We start from the raw sequence: 22352 nt of genomic DNA, 5'->3' as shown, positions 1-22352 counted from the left end.
CTGAGAGCAACATTTGGTTATCCACATGCAATACGAGCTTTGGTGCCCCCTAAGAATTCTTCAGTGATAAAAGGTAAAAGAAAACCTAGGGAAGTGGTCGCTCTGACAAGTTATTCTATGGGAATCAAACCTGCATAGGCAGCCACATGATCTCAGTATCATTAAAAATATAGAAATAACATGGTTTGTTCAGTTTAAAAAATAAATTGTTAGCTAAGGAATAAAATATGCAAGAAAACAGGACAACTGTCTTTCCTTCAGGTTCACCTGGGCTTTGTGGTTGATTCAGGTCTCGTGCATCACTCATGAGGTGCCTGACTGCATTCAGGGCAGTTTGTGAATTCTTTGTCAAACATTTTGGCTGATACCAGGGGCTGAATAAGTATCAAAAGTAGGAAAAAGCTGCATAACTTGCACACTTAACTATGAAAGTAAAAGGAATAAGAATGCTCTATTTCCTGTGGAGGGAACACAGAAACACATTTAGAAAAGTGGCTTTCACATTTCCTTGAGATATAGAAGTTAATTCTACATATCTCAGCAGCTTAAATCTTCTAGGAGTATTTGCTTCTTGACCGACATTGGAGGATTTCACAGTTGTTTGGCAGAATTTTTAAAATTTGGGCTTATAAGAGAGGCTAAGAGGTCTAGCTGAGAGCTACAACAGTTATCCTCTCTGTTTGGGGAATGGATGACAATACACAATTCACACTGCCCAGTGAGTAATACTCGCACTCACTTGCTGCATTGCATTTCAAGGCTTGTATTAGATTCTAGTTCAAATACAAAGAGTAGGATTAGACTAATGTTGTAGGTTTATTTCTACATGGTTTAAAAATTAGCATTTGCTGGATTGTTTACAGCTTATTTGTGCGTTTAATACATTGAACAGTGATGTATGATTTAAGTCGCAAACTCCAGTACAATATTTCTACATCCTACAGGAATGCAGAAAATTTCCTCGCGCCCTCCCCCCCACTACATATTCGTACTTCTTATATCTGCCAGATGGTGTGGAGCAAATTATTCTAGCACTCAGACCATGTGAATTTTAAGCAGATGAATATAACAGTCTGCACAGCACTTTGCCTCCTTTTATCATTGACTGTGGTGCTGGTCTGTTTGATCACACCCCAGAACAAACAAATCTCATTAATCAGTGTTTTCCTTTTCTTACCCTTCGCTGCTTTTTCTTTTCCATTCACTTTTGGAGATTTTGGGGGAAGCTTTGTTTTTAGATGGAGATGAATTTTTTAGTTTGCTTGGTGCTTTTATTTAAAGGTGAATTTAGTGTTAAGGAAAGGTGCCTGCTTGCTAAAGATGAGAAATGGCGCTGTTTGTGTATTAATGAAACTTGGCCTGGACATCTATAATGGAAGATATCCAGTAGTAATCTACAGGAAATTACATCTCTATAGTTGAAAAGGTAATGTGATTTAAAATCCACATACCTTACATTAGTAGGACTCTTACTGAAGCTGTCATTGAAGATTACGAATTATGCTGCTTGGATATAGTTACCTCACCTGAGATGTCAGTGACATTAGCTAAGCAATAATTTGATGCCATCTTTTAATTTACTCTGCTGTGACTGAACTGCTCTCAAAGCATTCCTGACTTTCTGCTTTAATTTCGGATCACAGAGTTGTAAAAAGATTGGTCAGAAGGGACCTTTGGAGATCCTGCTGTCCATGCTCCATGTGAAGTGGGACTATTAACAGTGCCAGACCAGGTCAGCCTTGGCTTTATCTGGGTGAGCCTTGAAAACCCTGGAGGATGGGGATTTCTCTGTCTCCTTGGGGAAGCAGTGGTATGAATCTGCTCTAGTGCTGCAGTGTCCTCCTAGTGAGTTTTTCTTTCTGTCTAGCCCACATTTCCCTATCTGCAATTTGTGTCCATTGCCCCTTGTTGCATTTTCTGTCCCTACTGAGAAGAGTTTGGGTCCTTGTGACTCCCTTTCAAGCACTGTAGGCTGCTACTAGATTGCTGCTTAGCTCTTCTTTTCCAGACTGAGCAAGCTCAGCTCCCTCAGCTGCTCCTGGTTGCTTGCTGATGGCCAATGACCAACCACTCCTTGATGCCCCCATCTTGGTGGTCCTTGGACGGGCCCTCTCCACTTTCTCAACATCCCCTTCAAACTGTGGGCTCCAGAGCTGGGCTCAGACTCCAGATCTGCCCTGATGTACCTCACCAGCAGTGTCTGCATGCATCACACTCTTCACAGTTGACTTAAGAGAACAGGTGCTATTTAATAGCATTGGCAACTGTTCTTAAAGCAGTTTTCTTGTATTAGGACTTTGAACGAGAAAGATAGATGGTTCTTAGAGAACTGTTGTGGAATACAGAACTTTTGGGACAGTCTTGGCTTCGACTCTTGACTGTACAGGGACTGCTTACAGGTTTCAGGAAGATCATTGCGGTAAGAAGTTTACCTGGTAGCATGAATACATTGCATCCACCCCTCCTCTGGGTTAAGGAGAGAAGGTAGCCAAGTCATTTTTGCAGGCCCATGCATCATCACTTGAGCACACTTCAAATAAACACAGAGCAAAAATACAGTCTTTTGCCCTGCTCCTGTCTCTAATAAGCTATTTGATGTGAATGGGAAATACCTGAACGTTTTGGGACTTTTTTTGGAGGTGGTGATGGTTATAACACTAGTTTCAACAACTACATTTATTTATGTGACAATATAAAATATGCACATATTTCTGTCTGTGAAGACCTACCTACAAATTAGGGAATCTGTACTCGGGGGGGAGTCTTAACATTGAAGGTACAAGAACACTATAAGTGATAAAGAAAACCTTACTTATCTCGCCTTCAAAATTAGAAGCCCTTGTTAATATTCCAGCACGGATCTGGTTTATGGAGCTGCTGACAGTAGCAGCAGATCTATTTGAATCTAAAGCAAAGCTGATGGAGGAAATAAAAAATACAGTGTAGCAGCTCACTGCTGATACCAGGGATGGTAAGGACCATGCTGACGTGTATTGAAAGACAGGATGATGAAACTCAGAAAGCTGCACTCCCTGAACAACAGCAAGCTCAGAATTTAGGCTAACGCTTAGCTCTCATCTTGACTCAGCCAAGGGTATCTTGTATTTAACACCAATAATTTTTCTGTTCCTGTTTCTTCTTCCTTTCTAATCCCCCCTGCCTCAATGACAGTCACAACTGCATTCTACAGAGCATCTGGGCTCATCTCCTGGGATGCTCTGTGATGCTGTACCTAGAACATATGGCCACTTTGCTCTTTCCCTGACCGAAGTGTCACCTGCAGCCTTCCCTCTTAATTTGTTCCATTCCTTGCTTTCCTGCTGTATTCTTTTTCCTCCAGTGAAATATTATCTCACTGTTCCTCTCTGCTTTGTGGTTTCAAATTGATTTCTCAACATTGGTAACTTGTAAATTATTTTAAATCAGAAGTAAATGTTCATTTGTGGGAACACATAGATAGCCTATACCCGTGTGCAGGATAGGGAATGCAGCCATGAGCTGCATGGATTTTAGAACATAAGGAGAAAGAGTGAAATTAGCAAGAAATAGGATAAGTTAGGCTGAGGTTTGTAATTTCATACCAATGTGCTGGTGAAGAGACACAAGCTTGCACATTAAATGTTCGTTGGGGGCATTAAGTCAAAAGAAGGTGATACCCTTCCTTGTCTTGAAGTGATTTTTCTTTCAGTCTTACTTCCTGTGACTCTTCCATCTTCTCCTTAGAACCACATCCCTCTAGAAAGTCTGAGAAGAGCCTCTGTTCAGAAAGATTAATTTTTCTTCATCTTTCTTCTGTTTCTGCTTCTTTTTCTTTTGTAACTGTCAGCTCTTGTGCTTTTCTGTCCCTTTGCCACTGCTGTTTTTCCCCTTGGCATTCTCATCTTTTATACACCCTGCTCTTTCTCCTTTTCCCCAGGGGGAACACAATGTTGGAGCTGAGATAAATCTAAAGTAGGATTCCTCCAGGGAGCATCCAGATGATAGGCATAAGCAAAACTGGATGATTTTGAATGCAAGATTGCTAGGATAGACTACATCTTAAAAACTTCATGCTGAAATGAGTTAGCATTTTTCATACTGACCCTGTGAAACAGGACACGTTTCAGAACAATCAAATAGGTAGATGGATTTGAAAGTCCTGACACCGATTTCAATCTTAACTATTGTGGAATTCATTCAGAAAAGCAAATTAAGATATGATAAAGCAGGTTATGAATATGCCTGTTAGCTGTTTCTTATTAGTAGTATTAACTACTGAGAATATTTCAGTTCAGGAGTATTAATCACCATGGCATTAGCCAGCAGTGGCATTTACTCTCAGTCAGAACAGAGATGGGGGGAGCTGTGGCTACAAATAAACTACCACAGGCCACCTGCAGGATCTGCACAGGGTATTGTTCCATACCGTTTGTAAAGCAGAGGCAGCAAACCTCTCCTAGATCCATCCTGGGGATTACAAAACATTATTACCTTCAACTTCCTAGCAATGTCTCTCTGCTGGACTGTTAACACTTCCCTGCTACCCTAATCTTCCAAGAAAACAATTTATGTAAGTGCTCCCTAACTCATTTCTGTCCAAATGACTTAATGGTTAACTTACAGCAGTCCAACAATCAGCTCTTGGTTAATGTGGCTTATTTGACAGAAGTAGATCAGAAAGCTTATAAAAACTACACCTATGGGAGAGCTTCAGGGTTACAGCACGTGTAGGAGGGATATTACAGCTTTCTGTTGTATGAATGTCTATCAGGCAACAGAGCTGCTCAAGTTTTGTTCAGGTTATTTGAGATTTTAATAAATCCAAATAAATACACTATTAAAAAGACAAGCAGATAAGACTCTCATTTGATTTAATATCCTCCACAAGGTTCACCGTGTTTCAGCTACATTTTGGAAAACTTGAAATGCTTTTTGCTGCTTTACTGCTCCTGCAGACCAAAATGCTTTGCTGTAGGACATTGCCTGCTTCTCAGAGAATATTTGTTCTGAAGACTCAGTCCTTAGCCCATCATTCTCCCCCACAGGATGCTGAGCAGCGTTCCCTTCTTTTAAAAGAAAGGAAAAATGTCTAGGATTCTTCACAATAAAATTGCTCCAAGGTATTAATTACTTTCCACTAGAATCTGTGGAAAAGTAAAGCTAATGTCATATGATGTGTATCTCTGCAAAAAAAATGCTGAATAGGTGCTTTGCTAAGAACAGCTAATATTATTCATGTAAATGTATCCAAATCAATCAGGATGTCACTTTTATGTAGGATCAGTCAGCTAGTATGGAAAAATACATAATGAAAAAAATAGCTTTTACAAGAAAATATGTATTTCTTTGCTCCTGGTTCTCCACAGACATATTCAAGTGCTGAACTTTATTCACTATAAGCAGTGTCAGGCTGCTATGTGTCATGGATCTTTTCAGGAGATCTGGCAGCTGACACAGTGTCCTGTCTCCAGTTGCTTGTCTGCGTCCTCGTGCTGCTCCATCTGTTTTCCTTGTTGGGAAACCAAACAGGCTCAGAAACTGCTTTTATGTTGTTGTTGCTAGGCTCTTTTTTAGCCGTATCAGTTTCACAGCCTGATGAGCTGTGTGACTACCCAAACAAGCATGCCACAACAAGGGAGAGGGCACTGCAGCGATGGCAGCGAGCAGCCAGGACTGCTAAGGCAGTGCTGCAGCACCATGGCTGAAACCCTCCGTTACTCCCATGGAGCTACTTGCTGCATGGTAAGCATAGCATAGCACTGGGTCGCATGTGACATATTTCATGTGTCATTGCCTAGGCAGGAGGTACTCCAAAAAATGTTAAAACTGCAGAAGGAAGCACTCCTTTACCTGCCTGCCTCCCTTCTTGTTATAACAGTATTACTATAACCGTGTAGTATTGCTATAATAGTAGAGTTACAGATTCGTATAGTACATGAAAATACTCTGTACAACACCATAAAACACTGTACAATACTATAACATAATATAATAGCACTACATATTTGTAGAAAACAAAAGAAAGTTTGAACCAGCATTGCTTTACCTAGGCCGTGCAGCCTCCATATGACCTAACAGGCACAGATGACTCCTGGGCATTCTCTTTCTGGGGGCATCTCTTATAAAACCAAAATGTGCACTCACTTGATGCAAGATGGGGCACAAGGAAATGAAGCCTGAGAGTGAGCTGCTGCCTTCAAAACAAGTTATCTGCTGTGCAGTCCAGGTCTAAGGAGTCTGAGCAAGACTTTGTCAGTGCTATGATCCTCACCATCCCCTTTCCCAGTACTTTTCAGATCTGGGCATAAAGCAAGCACTTACATAATGAATCCAACCTGCAGTTATCCTCTGGGCCTGGGGCAGGTCCAGTTACAAGACAAGAAGGATGCCATACAAATGGCTCATCTCTGCAAAAGCAGAAGTTGTGTAACCAGCAAGGTTGCCACTGCTCTAAATACAAAAAGGGGCCTCGGGGTAAACAAGATAGCAGACAGTTCTTTATATTAATCTAGATATGACTGTTACAATTAAAGAAAAAATGCTGCGAGCATAGAGTTTCCCTTGTTTTCTGCTGAGGGACAAGTTGATGTAAGACTCTGGTCACTCTGTTTTTGCAAGGAGCAGCTCTAGCAGCACTCTTCTCTTCTTTCCTTCTAGGAACAGGCTTGCCCATGAGAGAGAAGGATATCGTTGCAGAGTATGCAGTGTCATGTAATAGTGCATTAAAGAGAAAGAAAAAGGAAGGAAGGGGGGGAGGACGGGAGGAAAGGAGGAAGGCAGGAAGCTTAGCTAATGCCTTCTTTCAGCTCACTTAGGATTCTTATAGTGGTTTTCAGGTTGTACTAAGATTGTTACTCCAAGCTGTGGGGAGAAGACTGACACACAGAAACACAACCTCACTTCTACAAGGCTGGGGAATTATGGTAGGAAGTTGTCAAGAGGGAGGTTACAGGCCATTTGGATACAGCTGCAGAAGTTTATGTTCACTCTCAGAGTCTCACTGGCTGCTGAGGACTTTTCAGCAAGTGGATTTTTAATGCAGTTGGGAGAAAAAGTCTTGGTTGCCTGGGAAAAGAGAAGAAAGACCTTTCTTTCCTGGGAAAGGAAGATCATTTGTTAAAAAAAATTGCCCCAGCTGGGCAAGAGACAGTAATTAATGTTTATCATTTGTTACAAACTATTTCTAGGATATTACCTATTTTTAGTCTGTATAGTTTTCTACAGTTTTGTACTTTGTTATGAAGTCTGGAACTTATAAAGATAAAGACTTCTGAAGATAGTAGCTCATGAGATAGAGGTTATTAGAACACTTATTTTACACCTGAGTAGCTTTTTGTCAATCTTAGCTTGTTGAAACTGCATATGTTCAATGTAGATGTCGGAAACTAAACAACTGGGTTTCCTAAGAGTTAAGCAGAGACTCAGTGAAGATGTACCACGTAGATCCAGCATATCTAACCTTAGGCAGGAATATGAATGTTTTATAGGTTGTGTTAAAGAGGGGACTTCCAAAAACAAAACCAAAAAGTCTTAAGGTGCTAATGCAATTCTGAGTGTACTAAATAAATGATTGTGCTAAATAAAAAAGGAATGAAAAATATATGCCACTATAGAATGTTTCTTCCCTCTGTGGATATGAAAAACTTGCAAAGAAAATGCAAGAAAGAATCAGGCCTTTACAAAAGAAGTGCTGAGTGAAAAACTTGCATTTGTTCTACTTCCAATATTCTAGCACAAGATCAAACAGGCTTGAAATCCTGATCTCTGCACGCAAACAGTTCCCCATGAAATATTTACTGCTCACTAAAAACACCTTATATCTGAGGAGCTTCTCCCACGACTTCAGAGTTGGCCTAGGAAGCAGTTAGACTGTAAGAAGCTTAAAAGATAAACTGCCCTCAAGTTAAACATATTAGTCTGTAGGTTGAGACATTTCCAAATGCGGAAGGTATTAAAACAATGCTACCTAAACTGCAAAGAGCTAGAAGTTACCAGAACGATGTATAAATTCAGTGCATAACGAATATAATTTAGACTTATAACCTGGTTTACTCATTGGTGATATTTTGCATTTACGTGACCTCTGCAATTTGCATGCAAAGCACATAATGAATATCTGCTCTGCGAGGTTTCTCTGAGGGCCTAGAGGTGATCGTAAGGCCTTGGCAAGTGACCCAAGGGCTTAGAATAGCAGCCGGCTCTCTGCAGCAATGCCTGGCCTGGAGAATGTGGTTTGTTTTCAAGAGTATGCTGTGACTGGTTAACACTCTGATACAATAGCTACTTTTAAAGTCACTTCTCAGCTAAAATTTGAGAATGTGTGCTTGATAGCCCAGGCTGCAGTGAGGGGTGGGGATAAAATTCAGCCTTGTGCTCTCTTGTGTCTGATGGTCCTTTCTGTCTCATCCATGTGGTGCCAAGTCATCATTTCCTCATAAGATTGTAGGTACTTGGGTGAGTTTTCTGTCATTGAAATGCTACCCAACTACGATAGGGTGATGTCATTGGGCTAGGAGCCTGACATCTGTCCCTGTTAGTGAAAGATGTATATAATTTATTTGTCAATAAGACCTGGTGGCTTGCTTAAGCCATTAGCTGCTGCTCTTCCAGGTTGCTCTGATAGTCAGAAATGAACGCTTTCCTACAGACATACAATTGCCATCTCTCTCTGCCTCTTTCTCTTCTTCTTTGTTACAAAACTTCACCAGGATCATTCAGAGCATTCTGACCTGCAGGCTGAGTTACAGACACGTTGTTTGGGATAACGTTAGTGGCCATTCACAAAATTCAGACAGTGCCTTTATGATGGATAAAGCTGGCTGTCATGGCAATACTGCTGTTACCATGCTGCCTTCCTAGAATGTACTTCCCCCAGCAATTCAAAGCCTTGATTTATATATATTTGAAGTGTTGCAAAGTTTAGTTGCTGTAATTACAGAGAAGCTGCCTCTTTTCTTCACTGCAGAAATTGAGATCAGTCCATGTATTCATCTTCATGTCTTTAAATTTGAAAAAATGTGGAAGTCTGACATTTTTAAACATACTCTGATTACGGGCTCTTGTCTCAAGTATTCTTTCTCCAATGATATGACAGAACACAAAGATTAGATCCATTTATTCACACGGGTTTGGTGGGGGAGGACAGAATGAGAGCTTGTCTGTGCTGAGCGTTTGCATTTAAGGCTCCTGGGTAATTTGCCAAGGGCATTATCCGTTTATATATATAAATTCTTTTAAAGCAGATTGCAATTATAAATATCAGTAACATTTTTTTTTTTAATTAGTTTCTGGTAAATTATTTAATATCATGCGTACTAGATTGGAGAAAAAAAGAAAAAAAAAGAAAAGCAGGGATAAACATGTTTTTAAAAAGCATACTGTAAAGAAAACGTTGGAAGAGGAAGTGTGGCCATAGCACTGGGAGCATATAGACTGGCATATACAGCATATAGCTTTGGGTCTACCACGAGCCAGCCAGCCATGTAAGAAATACACATTACAGAGATTTTAGGACGTTAACACACAAGTTACAGCAGATTTAACCTCCCGTAGCTGTCTGTCTTACAACTCAGCTTGTTATTACTGCTTCCCTTGCAGCAGTGGACAAGTAAGTGTGGTTTCACTTCACCACCCTCTGTTTTAGCTTAAACCAGAGAAGACGGTGTGTTTCAGCTAACCTGCTGGACTATTTTTTGGTTCTTTATAGACTTGGTAATTTCTAGCAAGGGAGTGAAACAATTAGCTGCAGGCAGTAATTGTGACACTAGACTTCCCTCTCTTGTTCCAGGGTATGTCTTTGAATTACAGCTTGTCTAAGATCCATGTTTAGTCTTTGGGGGAAAAGGCAATGCACATTCAGAATAAAAGATGTAATATTTTACAGATGATGTTATTCTCCTAAACCATTAGCAGTTTTAAATGTTAATGCTCCTTTCAACCCAAATAGCATAGTGATTACCATGTGCACACTAAAATCAAAGAAATAATTCACTGGAAATTGTCTAAGAGGATTTTGATACCAATGTGTATAGTTTTTAAAACTAGGGTAAGAAATGGAGAGTCGAGGAATAGACAGTCAAATGGCAACTCATATAAATGTCTCCTGTTTCAATAATCTAAGATTTTCATTTTCATAGATACAAAAGACTTGAGAGGGGGGGAACCAAACTCTTATTTAAAAAATGTCTTTGAAAAGGCAGAAAATATGCTTAAATATGCCCTATTTTACACATTCCTTTTATCCTTTAGGCTTTTGACATAGCGCTTATCACTTTGTCATTATGTCAATTTGTGCTTCTCAATCTTTTTTTCTCGTCTCATCTTATATTTGGGCTGTGATCCTGTGAACACTTACCTACATGCTTAATTTTGCTACTCGTAGTAATCCCTTTGAAGTTAAAAGGATTATTTGCATTAGTAAAATAAGGCATGTGTGTGCTTGCAGGATGGAGGCCTTAGATTGTAAACTCTTCAGGATGGGACGAGACTGTTTATTATGCAGTTATATAGCTCAAAGCACAGTTGGGTGGATGATATATGTTCAGCAGCTTGCAAAGTGCTTTTAATAGAGACAGCTAGTGAGTGGGATATCAGTTGAAGACATAGCACTCAAATGCCTGCTCACCCCAGAAGACACAAAATCCACTTCTTTTTTGCTTTTGCTGGGGAAGTATAACCATTTTTAAGATTTCATACCTGCTGAGATATCTGCTTTGTTTTTCCCACCTCCTAAAACAGAAACTGAAACTTCGCTGGTGTTGGCCAACTTGGAGCAAGACCCTAAGTGGCTTTATGCTGCTGTGCACAGGCAGGAGCAATCAAGATCTCGAATGTACAGCTCTCCAGGCTGAGCTCTCTGTGCTCCCGATGTTGAGCAGTTGCTGCCTTCTGAGAAGGCAGCAGTAGCTGCTCATCACAACTAATGCATGTAATGCTTTTATCTTCGCCCCTTCTTTTCCCACTTACCACCCAGCCACTAAGAGCCACTAAAGTTGTTTTTTTGTGTGTGTGCGCATTTGTTTTTTTTCTCCCTTCTCTGGTTAGCTGAATGTCTCCTCTTCAAGCACTCTATTTCAATAATCATTTTCTTTTGTTTAAGACAGATGTCATTTAAAAGCCACTTCGGGAGATGCATAGAAAGCCTTCCCTAGCTACACTCTGAGAATGCAGCTCTGCGTACACTGCCACAGCAACAGACAAAATGAGCTTGATATTTGGGACAGAGACAGATCCCTATATGACACTTAACCTCTGTCAAACTCTGATAGATATAACCTCTGTCAAACTCTGATAGATATCCTAGATTGATTGATTGATTGATTTATTAAAATATAACTTGGAAAATGACTTCTGGCTTTGCATGAAAAGCTCAATATCTTTTTTTTTTTTTTTTCTCCAAGAATATTTATTTCAGTTGATAACTTTAAGCAGAAAAACGGTATTTTTATTGCAGTAGTGTCTAGAATGCCAGTCAAGCTGAGGGTATTGTTGTATCATCTAAAATGAATGACAGACAGAAACACTCTTCTACTAAATGATATACTCTAAGAACTTGTCTTCATGGAATATTTTAGTAGTTATACTGATGTAACTCCAGAACACCCACTTGCTGAGCTGGCTGTGCTTGTGGAACAGGTCACTGCTGCTAGATGATCTCCTCTGACCATTTTCAGATGTGCTAGCTGAGCCATTTGTGAGAATGCTCCTTTGTCCTCACAGTCAGATAGAGTTAACAAAAATGTATTATTCAAAACATCTAAGCTAACCCAGTTTCTTTGACCAAAACACTTAGGGAGTGACTGCTCATGCAAGTAGCTAAGCAAAGGTTGTGGTAATCTCTGGCAGAAAGGCAGGGAAGAACAGCAGGGAACAAGCCTTGCAGAGCACATGTTTTTCATCAAATGTACCTAGATGAAGAGATACAGTAATATTATGGAAGTGCTTTAAATTTCTATCTTATCTAGTATATGAATTTTAACCAGTACAATGGCACTTAGGGAACGTGAAATATATGGGGAAAGGGGAAGCAACAGAGAACAGAACAGTTGATGAAGTATCAAGAAACGTGTTTCTTGCCTTTCGGGAAGCTCTCAGAGACTGACTTTAAGAGTTGTGCTAAAGTATGAAGTGACTGTTTTTGAAAGCAAAGGCAGCTGCTGAGACTTAGTGCTGGGCAAGAGGAGAAATGGCTGAAGGAACTGGTTATGTGAACTCAGAGATTGGTCTGTCAAGCGCTAAGCGTGCTTCTACCAGCATGGGAAAGGTCTGCTGCCTGACGATGCGGTCATTTAGAAGCATCTCGTTTGCCTGACTTCATCTACTCCTGCCCAGGCTCATTTGTGCCTTCAGTTAGAGGACAAACGTGTTTTGTCTGTGTGGTTAACCCAGTTCTTGGAAGGTGCTGAGGGGAGGTAGGGGATGGGGAGCACAACTCAGGGGCACCAGAAACAACTCTGAGGACTGGCCTTCTGGAGCAGGCCAGAGCTGTGGGCTGCTGGCAGTTACATTGGCTGGAAGCATCGCATCACAGCTCTAAGTATAAAGCAAAACCTTTTAACTATAGTGAGAAAACAGCACTTTTAACTCGTGTGTCTTGTTTTACTTCAGGAATTGTGTTACTAAATGACAGTGTAGTGGTGTTCACCCCTAGAAAACTTGTGGTAACGGTGACCACATCTACAGTGACCACATCTACAAATGTGACCACATCATGGTGCTTCTACTATGAGCATCGGCTTCCCTTGTAGTGGCAATCTTAGACATGGAAGATGAAGTACAAGAGAAAGTAGAAAACTAACTTAAAGAGAAAGAGGCAAAACCTGTGTTTCTGTGTCTTTGAGACCATTTTTTCCCTCCCAAAATACATTGCCATGAATAGTTATCATTGACATTTGAACAGTGAAAGGCTGCATGTGCTTTCAGAGCTTGTAGTTTGAATGTCACTGGTTTTTCTAATCATTTCCTCTGCTACAGGTGACCGGTGAAAGATTGCATTTTTTCTCTACGCTCAAGGTGAATATTGCACCCAGGGAAGCGTGTGATGATTAAAACAGGGTATTTGATGATGTAGTCATCCTGGTGTAAACTCCCTCTGTGGGACTTTCAGCTCAGAGTAGAGACTTTAGAAACGGGATTTCCTTGTAGGACAGACACATCCATGCCGCCTGACCGCAGCAGGACGCCCCCCATCCCCCACCCCCCAAACCCCATTCCCCTGAGGCACCCCTCGATACCCCCCCCCCCGGCGCCATTTTGGCGGGGCGGGGCGGGGCGGGCTCCGCCGAGCGCTCCCGCGGCTGGCGCGGCCCCGGCGCTTCCTTCCGGCCGCCATTTTAGCGCTGCGCCTGGCCTCGCGGCGCCGCCGCCGCCGTTGCTGCCGCCGCCGCCGGTGAGGGCGGAGAGCAGAGAGCGAGAGCCGGGCCCCGCCGCCGCCATGTCCAAGCGCCACCGCCTAGACCTCGGGGACGACTACAGCTCCAGCAAGAAGCGCTCCGATGGGTAAGCGGCGGCGGCGCGGCCCGCGGTGGTCGTGTCCCTCCCCCTCCCTCTGAGCCTCCGCCTCATCCCCGCCGCCATCCGCTGCCCATCGCCGCCGGGGGGCCGGGCCCGGCCGCTGCCTGGCTCGGGAGGGCCCCGGGGGCGGCGGAACGCGGGGCCCAGGCCCGGGGGAGGCCTCGCAGCCGCGTGGGGAGGGGGAAGGGAGCGGGCCCCGGGAGGGCCGGGCGCCGCGGGGGCGGCTTTGTGTGCCTCGCCCCGCCGCATGCTGCGTGTTTTTTATATTATTTTCTCTCTTTTTTATATTTTTTATTGTTGGATTTTTTTCCCTTCTGGTTCGGGAGATGCGGGCCTAGAGGTCAGCGCGAGGCTCGGTCGGGCCGTGCTTGGAGGAGGAGGAGCGGGGCTCCTTTGTTAATGGCTCTGCCTCGGTGCGCCGCGGGGATGGGCCTGGCTCGGCTCCCAGGGGCTGGTGGGCCCCGGGGGTTACAGGTTTTTCTCCTTTGTTTTGCACAAGTTAGTTTCGGGACTCCTTTTTTCCAGCAGATTTTCGTTAAGGTTAATGGGACTGCGGGAGCACAGGCCGTGCGCTGGTGCCATCCGCTTATTCACAGTTGTTTTGCTGCCTTTTCTGCACAATCTCTTTTCTCTTTTCTTGGGGGGGGGACAACGACTCCAAACCTAAATCCCTAATTAGGGAAGGAACAGCAAGAAGTGCTATTCTTACTTAGTCCACCCTTCTTGGTGTAGCACAGGAGACTTCCCTGAATCAATTCGTTTCTGGATTCAACAGCATTGTTTAGGCGGGAGTATTGAAAATATTTATCTGATAAAAATGCCTAGTTTTCATCTCAAAACTCCCAGGAACTACAAGTCCACCATAACAGTTAGTATTCATTGATAAACAGTCTTCACTCTTCAAGTAGAACTTGTTTTTCTAAAGGGTGAGCTTGTGTAGCTCCAGTCCCTAGCCACTAGTTCAATGAATTTGTCCTCTGCTAAACTGAAATTTATGTGCATTATTAAACATCTATTTCCTGTATGAAGGAACAGTATCATCTTTTTTTTAATTAAATGGATCAAGCTATTTATCTCTTTTAATACATTTCTGCCTGATTTGCAAGCAGTTTGCATAACTCCTGTGTGCATCCAGAAAAGTTGCATATGCACGCTTTTTTGTTTGTAGAGACTTGAGCAAAATTTTCAAGTGGTTATACCACAATTGGGTATTAAATGGTTGTGGTACAGCTGTTATGGTCGTCTCTATGGATAATCCCAGGTCAGGAGTGCCTTGTTTGAGTGTTGGTGGGTTTTGTATTTCTGGTACGGTTTTATTATGTGGCATCGTTTCTGCTGCCATCCTGAACTCTTGCCATTTTGTAAAAATTGTAATCAGTTCCTAACAGGGGTACAAACTTGTTACCCAGAAGTTTTTGGCTGTTATGGCACCTAAAGCCTCCATAGATGCTGGTTTTGTGCTCTTCCCTCTGCCAGTGGCAGCATGAAATGGCGTAGGACCAAGAACAAGTCACTATAAGCAGAATTGTCTGGTTGCTTCTAATATTCCTTGAGATCTGAGTTCAACAAGCACAAGGCATGGTAACCTTATATTGTCCTGGCTTGTTTAAGGGCTGTTAAGTTTTACAGCATATGGAGGGCTGAGATACAGAGAGGTTCTTGTTACTAGCGTGCATGTACTTGTCTTCCTCCATGCGGAGTGCCTTTGTGCAATTTAGTTGGTTTGAAACTGGATTAAGCTGAATTGGCTCCTTGGATAGATACTACTTCAAATGCAGAGGAGTCATGTACTTTGCATCCAGACTGGGCTGCCGAGCTGCAATGTACAAGTTGTGTCAAGTTACCAAGTCGGGTTTAGATCCTTTTCGACTCAGGCCTGTGCAACCCGGTGTGGCAGTGATGCCAGGCCGACAGGCTTGTGGTTGTGCTTGTAACCTTAAGGACAGGCATGGCTCCTATTACCTTCTGGGCTTGAAGGATCATCCATAAAGGAAAAAAAAAATTTGGAAAAATGCAGATAGTTTAGAAGACTTTCTGTTAAAATGCTGCTATGTGAAATGCATACCATGGTTTTACACTGGTATTTTTTTCCCAAGTATAGTTGAGTTGGTGTTGTATAACACCACTGTTGCTGTTAGTAGGATGTATCCTTCTGTTTAATTTCTTTTAATTCTTTAAATATAAAGTGGAAATCTGCATTTAAGTGCTAGTTTTTTTGCATCAGCTGCAATCAACTACTGCCATGTCTGTTTAGTAGTGGTGAAAGTATCATTGATGTTCTGTTGGATATGTTTAGACTTACACTGTGGTCAACAATGGTTTTACCTGGTCCTTTGTTTTCTTTTGTCAGTTTTGTTTTTCGTCTTCTAATTTAGTGTTACTGTGTTTCTTTTGCATCTGCATGTGTGGAGATAAGGAAGTGACTGTAAGTAGCAGATCAGACAAAAACAACAACAAAAAATAACCAAACAAAAAAAAATCACCAACAAACTCCTCCTGGTTATGGAGGTTGTGATGGTCTTCGTGCACAAAACAAACATGATTAAATTTTGATTCTTTTACATTAATTGTTCATTTTTGTGTTTGAGATCAGTATTTTCAGTGCAACAATGAAAAGTAACTTACATGTGATAGTTTATAGATGAAGAGCTGCCAAGTTGCATTTTTAGAAAGTTCAGTAAACGCACTTGGCAGCATAGCTGCCATTCCTCCTTTCCCTTGTTGATACAAGGCAGCTGGATGTGGCTGCTGAATTTCAGTAATAATGGAAGACTGGAAATGTTTTTAGGAAAAAGTACTACTGTGAAATAATCAATACTGAAGATTTTATATATATATATATATATAAATACTTGAGGACATGGTATATATTTTGTGCTTTCATTATGCTGAGATGTAGTTTTCCCCTTCTATTTTAAACATTTTAAAACAGAGAAACATCTCCTGGTTAACCTCTAAGTTGACTTTTTGGCCTTTGAAATGTAGATTGAACTGGATGGGTTAACTTTATTGTACGAGTTAACAGCTTTAAGAGTTAAATGAAGTAACAGAGATGGGGAATTTACAATTTTCCATTCTGGATCACATTTGTCATCCGTTTAACCAAGTGTCTTGTTCTTGAGATTGTTTGTATATATGCTGTGAACTCAGCCAAATAGCTGCCAGCACAGAAGGCAACTGTTGTGCTGCAGGAGAGTGTTTGGAAGACCAGAAAACTGATTGGGGCTAGAATTAAGGTTGGTGGAAGGGTCTGGGGAGGGCTTGCCCTTCACAGGGCTGCTAAGTTTGCATGCCAATGCAAGGGAAGGGTTGGCAACAGCATCGGGCTGTTCCTTTTAGCACGAGTGCTGGTTTCTGCCACTATGAAGCTTACCTGGAGATAAACTTCATCTGCTCTGTGGAAGCTGCTGACATGCTGGTTAAGTAAACAGCTAGGGAACAGCCTGCTGCTGAAGGGTTTTTCTTTCTAGCTCTTCATTGGTGTGTAGTCCAAGTGGGAAAAACAACAACAGAAGCCATCAGTAGTGTGCATTGTTCTTCCCTTCAATGAATGGGCTGTTCACCAGGTTGTCACATTTTACCCTTGCTTTACCATACTTAAGTTGCTTTTACCCCCTTATTTTGATTTCTCATTAATGTTACTGTGTGACCGTACACCTGCTTATCCCAATACATGCATATATTTAAAAATGCTAATTGTGAATAGCTCGTCAACTACAAGTTCAAAGCTTGATTCTTGTCTGACACATGCTACTAGGCTCTTCCACTAACCACTATGGGTAGCATGATGGAGCCTAGTTCCTTCAGTCTGTAATGGGTAACTTTTCCCTACCAGAACATAAAAAAATACTGAATTCTGTAATATTTGCCTGTTGTTGCACAGTAAAAACAGATTTCTAGCTTGCACAGTACTTGGCCACATTAAAAGTGATGTTGGAGCTGTGGCGTCTCAGATGCAAGCAAATGATCTAAAAGGCCCTCAATTTTTAGATAGTTCAGCGTCCAAAGCTTCAGGAAAATCTGTATAAAAGTGAATTAGGTCAGTCACAATAACCAGTGTATTTTGGGACCCTTCTTTCTTTTCAGTGGGTCTGTGTTAAAGAAATGTTCTCAAAGCTAGGTGTGACAGCCTCTGAAGCCATGTCAAAGTATTGAGGGAGCAAATAAGGTCTACGTAGATTTTCTCTTGTATGAGAAGTGCTGCTCCTTCTGGATCCCCAGCATGTTATCATTCCTGTATGCAGGATTTTATTACTTCAGTGGGTATGTTTCAATGCCAGCTGCGTAGTTAAAAAAACACCAACAAAATTCTGTTCATTATAGGCATGCGTATGTGCAGATAAATAAGTGGGGAGGTCCTGTTTGCCTTTAATTATTATTCCTGTAAATGTTTATATCTGCATTCGCTCTGAAGTTGGTGTTCGTTCAGTTTATTGCTTTGCCTTTCTGATGGGATTTCAGTTGTTAACATAACGCATGCTCACACGCATGTTTACGTAAACAATGGCGATGAGGGTGTCCTTCGTTTTGCAGATGAAAATGCCACTAATCTTTTCGTTCGTCCTAGTTTCAAGTATAGCGGGGTGTTTTCATAAAGCAGGACTCGTTTCAAAGTGCTGAATCACAGTAAGCTTTAGATCTCCATTAAAAACATGTGGTTACAGTTCTTAGGGTGAAAGTAGTGATTTCTTGATGAGGGTAAGAGTGTTCAGTAGGGAGTATGAAATTATATGCAAAACAAGTACATAGATCCTCAAAATCAGAAACTGCTTCTAAGACTGAGGCTGGAGTCTGAATTTTGGGTGTTTATTTACAGTGAAAATAATATTTTTTCATTGCATTCTCAAAATCATTATTTTGGGGGCTTAATGGTTGCAAGAGTGTTCCTGATATAGGTAAGAGTCAAGTTCAAGGTTGTTTGAGGTTAAATACAAATTATGTCCCCTTTGCCTATTTGATTCTTAACTAACCTTATTTTATCGTTTTATATTACTTTAATTTGGGGAAAATGAACCAAATACAGCAAACTTGTAGTGTTAATACCTAGCTTCTCCTTATGTTCATATCTTTAAATTCATATTCCTCTTTGTTGTGATGAAGAAGTGAAATAGTTATTGACATTTGTTTAGGGAACGTGCAGATTTTTACAACTCTCACAGTTACAGCTTTGTAGATGCTGTTGTTTTAGGTGTGGTAACAAATGGGAATACAGATATTGATTGCTGAAGTAGGTGGCAGGAGGTGATACTGGAGAAGACGGTGCAACTGTAATGACTGGTGGTGAGGAAATCTCAAATTCAACAATCTGTATATCAATTTTGATTGAGTCATAATTGTATGGAAGACTTTAAACAAAAATCTACAGAGTAATTGTGGGATGTTAACATGATACGTGAACCCTGAAGAAGTTTGATTCTAAGTTTTTTGCAGTTGGCATAATTCTCTTGCTAAGTAGGCAGTTTTTCTATACTAGTAGCAAGTAGAGACAGGAAGACTTGTGGGGAGTCTAGAATGTACAGCAGGTTACTGATAGTCATGAAATAAGGAGGGCGAAGATGATGCTCTCCATGTGATAGCTTTCTTCAGTCTTCTCTATAATGAGAGGATTTGTGGCAGCGGTGCTCATATTCAGTGGGTGTATCTAGTAATTGACGTGCACTGCGTGCTGTTGTGCTCTGATGCTTGTCCGTCCAGGTAACTGCAGGACTCCTTAAAAATAGTTGGTTTATATCATCTTTGCAGTAAAGACCTCCGAAGCCACTCTGTATTTAAATGCCTATTTTGCATTTAAATATTCAAGTATCTAATTTTCTGCTATGTTTTCTAACTCCTTTTAGGAAAGATCGTGACCGGGACAGAGACCGCGATGACCGGAAAGATCGTGACAGGGATCGTGACAGAGATAGAGATCGTGACAGAGAAAGGGAGAAGGAAAAGGAATTGCGAGCAGCATCTAACTCTACGCTCATTGCTGCTGGGTTACCACCTATGAAACCAGCAATGATTCCACACAGTATTAACCCTTTCACAAATCTTCCACATACACCTCGTTACTATGACATACTGAAAAAGCGGCTACAGCTTCCTGTCTGGGAATATAAAGAAAGATTTACAGATATTTTGATTAGGCATCAGTCATTTGTACTGGTTGGAGAGACTGGGTCTGGTAAAACAACACAGGTGAGTTCTTAGTTATGTGATGGTGCAGTTTTTAAAGCTTGAGGCTGTTGTTAAGTGCAGGGATTATAACTTTCTTTGGTTTCTTGAAATTAATTGTGCAAAAACCTCACAAATTGTGGGCAAAAATAACTTGAATATTTCATATGCTTCATGCAGAAGTATGTGAGAAGAATCTTTAAGCATCTTTTCATAATCTACTGTCTATCAGGCTCTCTGGTAGTTATCTTTGTAGTAGAAGAAGATAGTTTTTAACTGCTAGACAGAAAGGTACAAATTGACAAACTGAAGTGATGGTTCCAAATTTACAACCCTTTTGCTGTGTAGGTAGCAGTTTGAAAGTAGGAAAAATGTTACAGAAATAAGCAGTTGTTAGTGTTCTATGAAATGTAGTGCTACAGGTGGGAACTTAATGGAAACTGAAATGTCAGATAACAATTCCGACCTGATCTTTCTCAGCACTGAAAGGAAGGACAGCAGATCTGCTGAGCTTCCTTAGTCCTTAAGAATTGTGGGGATTGGTAAAATGGGGAAGATTTAAGAAAAGGCACATCACTGTGTGTAGCTGGACAAACCTGCTTAAAACTTCAAACTATCCTCTGATTTGCTGTTTAAAATCTGTGTGGTAAAGTGATGTAAACAAGTCCTTTGTTCTGTAACCTGCTAAATTCCTTTTATCTAGACAATGAAAAACTGAAGGATATTTTAGTCTTTGTAAAATGGATTATAACTGACTTTGAGAATTTAGTCACAAAACAAAATTTGGATGTTTGGAAAATGTAAAAGGACAGTGTAGTGAACACCTTTTTATGTGTCTGCCTGAAATATCTGAAGTTATTTACCCTTTTTGCTGCACATTTTGAGAACCATCTTCTTGCTTGGAAGGTACCTTAGGGCTGTGTTTCTTTTTTAATGTGTCAGCAGAGACCAGCTTCTTATAGATTTCTTCAGGAAAAAAAAATGATTACAGTTACTTGGAAGAGATGGTTATTCTGAACATTCACACTTAACAAACAAACAAAAAACAACAGAAACAAAACACTGCCACAGAAACAAAATTTCTCGCTGCGTGATCTTAGAATCCATAGATCTAAGGGTCTGTTCTAACATTTGAGATTGTAACTTAAATGTGTCTTTCTGTCATGTTGCTCCCAAGGTATGAAGCTTTTACTGAGTTGTGTTACTGCTTTACACCTAATTTTTGGGAAGGACTTAAGAAACCGAAGGCTTCTTAAAAACGGGTTTTAAGCTACCAGAAGCATACAAGCTATCTCACAAGCTTCACTGCTTCCTGTGGGTTACTCCTTTATGAGGCTGTGGGTATATCTTTAAACAATGGAGAGTGCCTTTGTAGGACCGTGACACTGAAAATGATCTTGCTGGTGGCTAGGGAGATCTTTTTTTTTTTACATGGGATACTGTCTTATTCTTTTTGTGGTCAGGTGCCATGTTAGAACTAGCTGGGGAATGGTTATTTATCTTCCATCTCCTTACACTCATTGATCAGAGTAAGATAAATATTTTTCTGTTTAAAAAAACCCAAACCCTCTAATACTGAAACTGAATGTGTCCATGAACTACTTATGCGTGCTGTTATCTGGTATAAGGTTGGCATTCACTGAAATCTGCAATGAATTGTCTTTCCAGAAATGATTATCTTACGTTTCATGGTAAAGAGCCTATGGAAGTAGATAATCTTTTAAGTGAGCTGCCATCTGTCAAGTCCCTTCCCCACTTGCTGTGTGCAGATTTTCCCTTCAGTCTTGTTGAGCACTCAGGTTTGAGGAAGCTTGGCTTTTGCGGTGAAAACAATAGGGGCTAAAACCTTTCTGAAAAATCTTGTTCCACGAAGACTTGCTTGAAATTTAGAAAAAAAATAAAACACATTAAACTATACCATCTGGTAAAATATACTGAAGAATTAGACAATTAAATTTTAGAATCAGTATTGCTTTGGGCATGGCTTCGTTTCCTGCTGTCCTTGTAGTCCAAAGGAGAGTTGACATGGGTGAAAGTTGGACTCCATTTTTAATTAATGAAAAATATTGTACCATACAGTTTTTAACAGAGAAAATTCTAAATGATTGAAGTAGCTCAGAACAGTCAAAAGAACAGTGTTCTTTCCCTTCCTGTTCAGCATCTCTTTAAAAATATCTTCCCTTTGCCTTAAAAATGGCCTTTAACAGCTCACTGCTTTCATTTGAGATCTCACAGGCCACTCTGTGCAGAGACCTGCCTTATTTCTATAGAGGTTGTATTTGCAAACCTCTCTTTGCTGAAAAAGTCCTTGAGGCTAAGGGGTGCTTAACACTGAGCCCTTTCTCATTCTTTCAGTATTGATGAAAATGCTTGTGTGTGCTTGCTTGTCTAGGAAATTTGGGGTTTTGCTGAAAATTTTAGGTGTTTTTGTGTGTCAGAGAGATGAAGTTAACTTGGTTACGTTATGTAAGAACTAGGTAATATGAATTGTTCCGTGTATTCCCAGCAGTGGTCATGACTGAAATAGGAAGTGTAGTATGTCACAGTCCTCCTTAGTGTTTGTGTCTCTTAAAGCTGGACATCGGAAGTATTCTGGTGGTCATCTAAATCAGATTAGTGTATGGAAGTCTGCAGAGGCTTTGTCCTTCGTTTGACACTAGTGCTGTAGGTTTTGTTGTTACCTGGAAAATAGCCTCTCCATTGTT

General features: G+C 41.0%; 1 protein-coding gene across 1 annotated transcript in view; it reads left to right on the top strand.

Annotated features, from left to right (window-relative positions):
• The first annotated feature begins 13284 nt into the window (after nucleotides 1–13284).
• DHX15 (DEAH-box helicase 15) overlaps nucleotides 13285–22352 on the top strand; it is a 45650-nt gene continuing 36582 nt past the window's right edge. Inside the window, exons 1-2 of the mRNA XM_068680036.1 lie at nucleotides 13285–13476; nucleotides 19329–19671. Of these exons, the coding sequence (XP_068536137.1) occupies nucleotides 13412–13476; nucleotides 19329–19671 (408 nt within the window). The 5' untranslated portion in view covers nucleotides 13285–13411. The remainder of the gene's footprint in view (nucleotides 13477–19328; nucleotides 19672–22352) is intronic.

Source organism: Anas acuta, chromosome 4 (genome assembly GCF_963932015.1).
Source record: "Anas acuta chromosome 4, bAnaAcu1.1, whole genome shotgun sequence".
Classification (NCBI taxonomy): domain Eukaryota; kingdom Metazoa; phylum Chordata; class Aves; order Anseriformes; family Anatidae; genus Anas; species Anas acuta.
The sequence above is the reverse complement of the archived record's forward strand: the minus strand, read 5'-3'. Positions and strand labels throughout refer to the sequence as shown.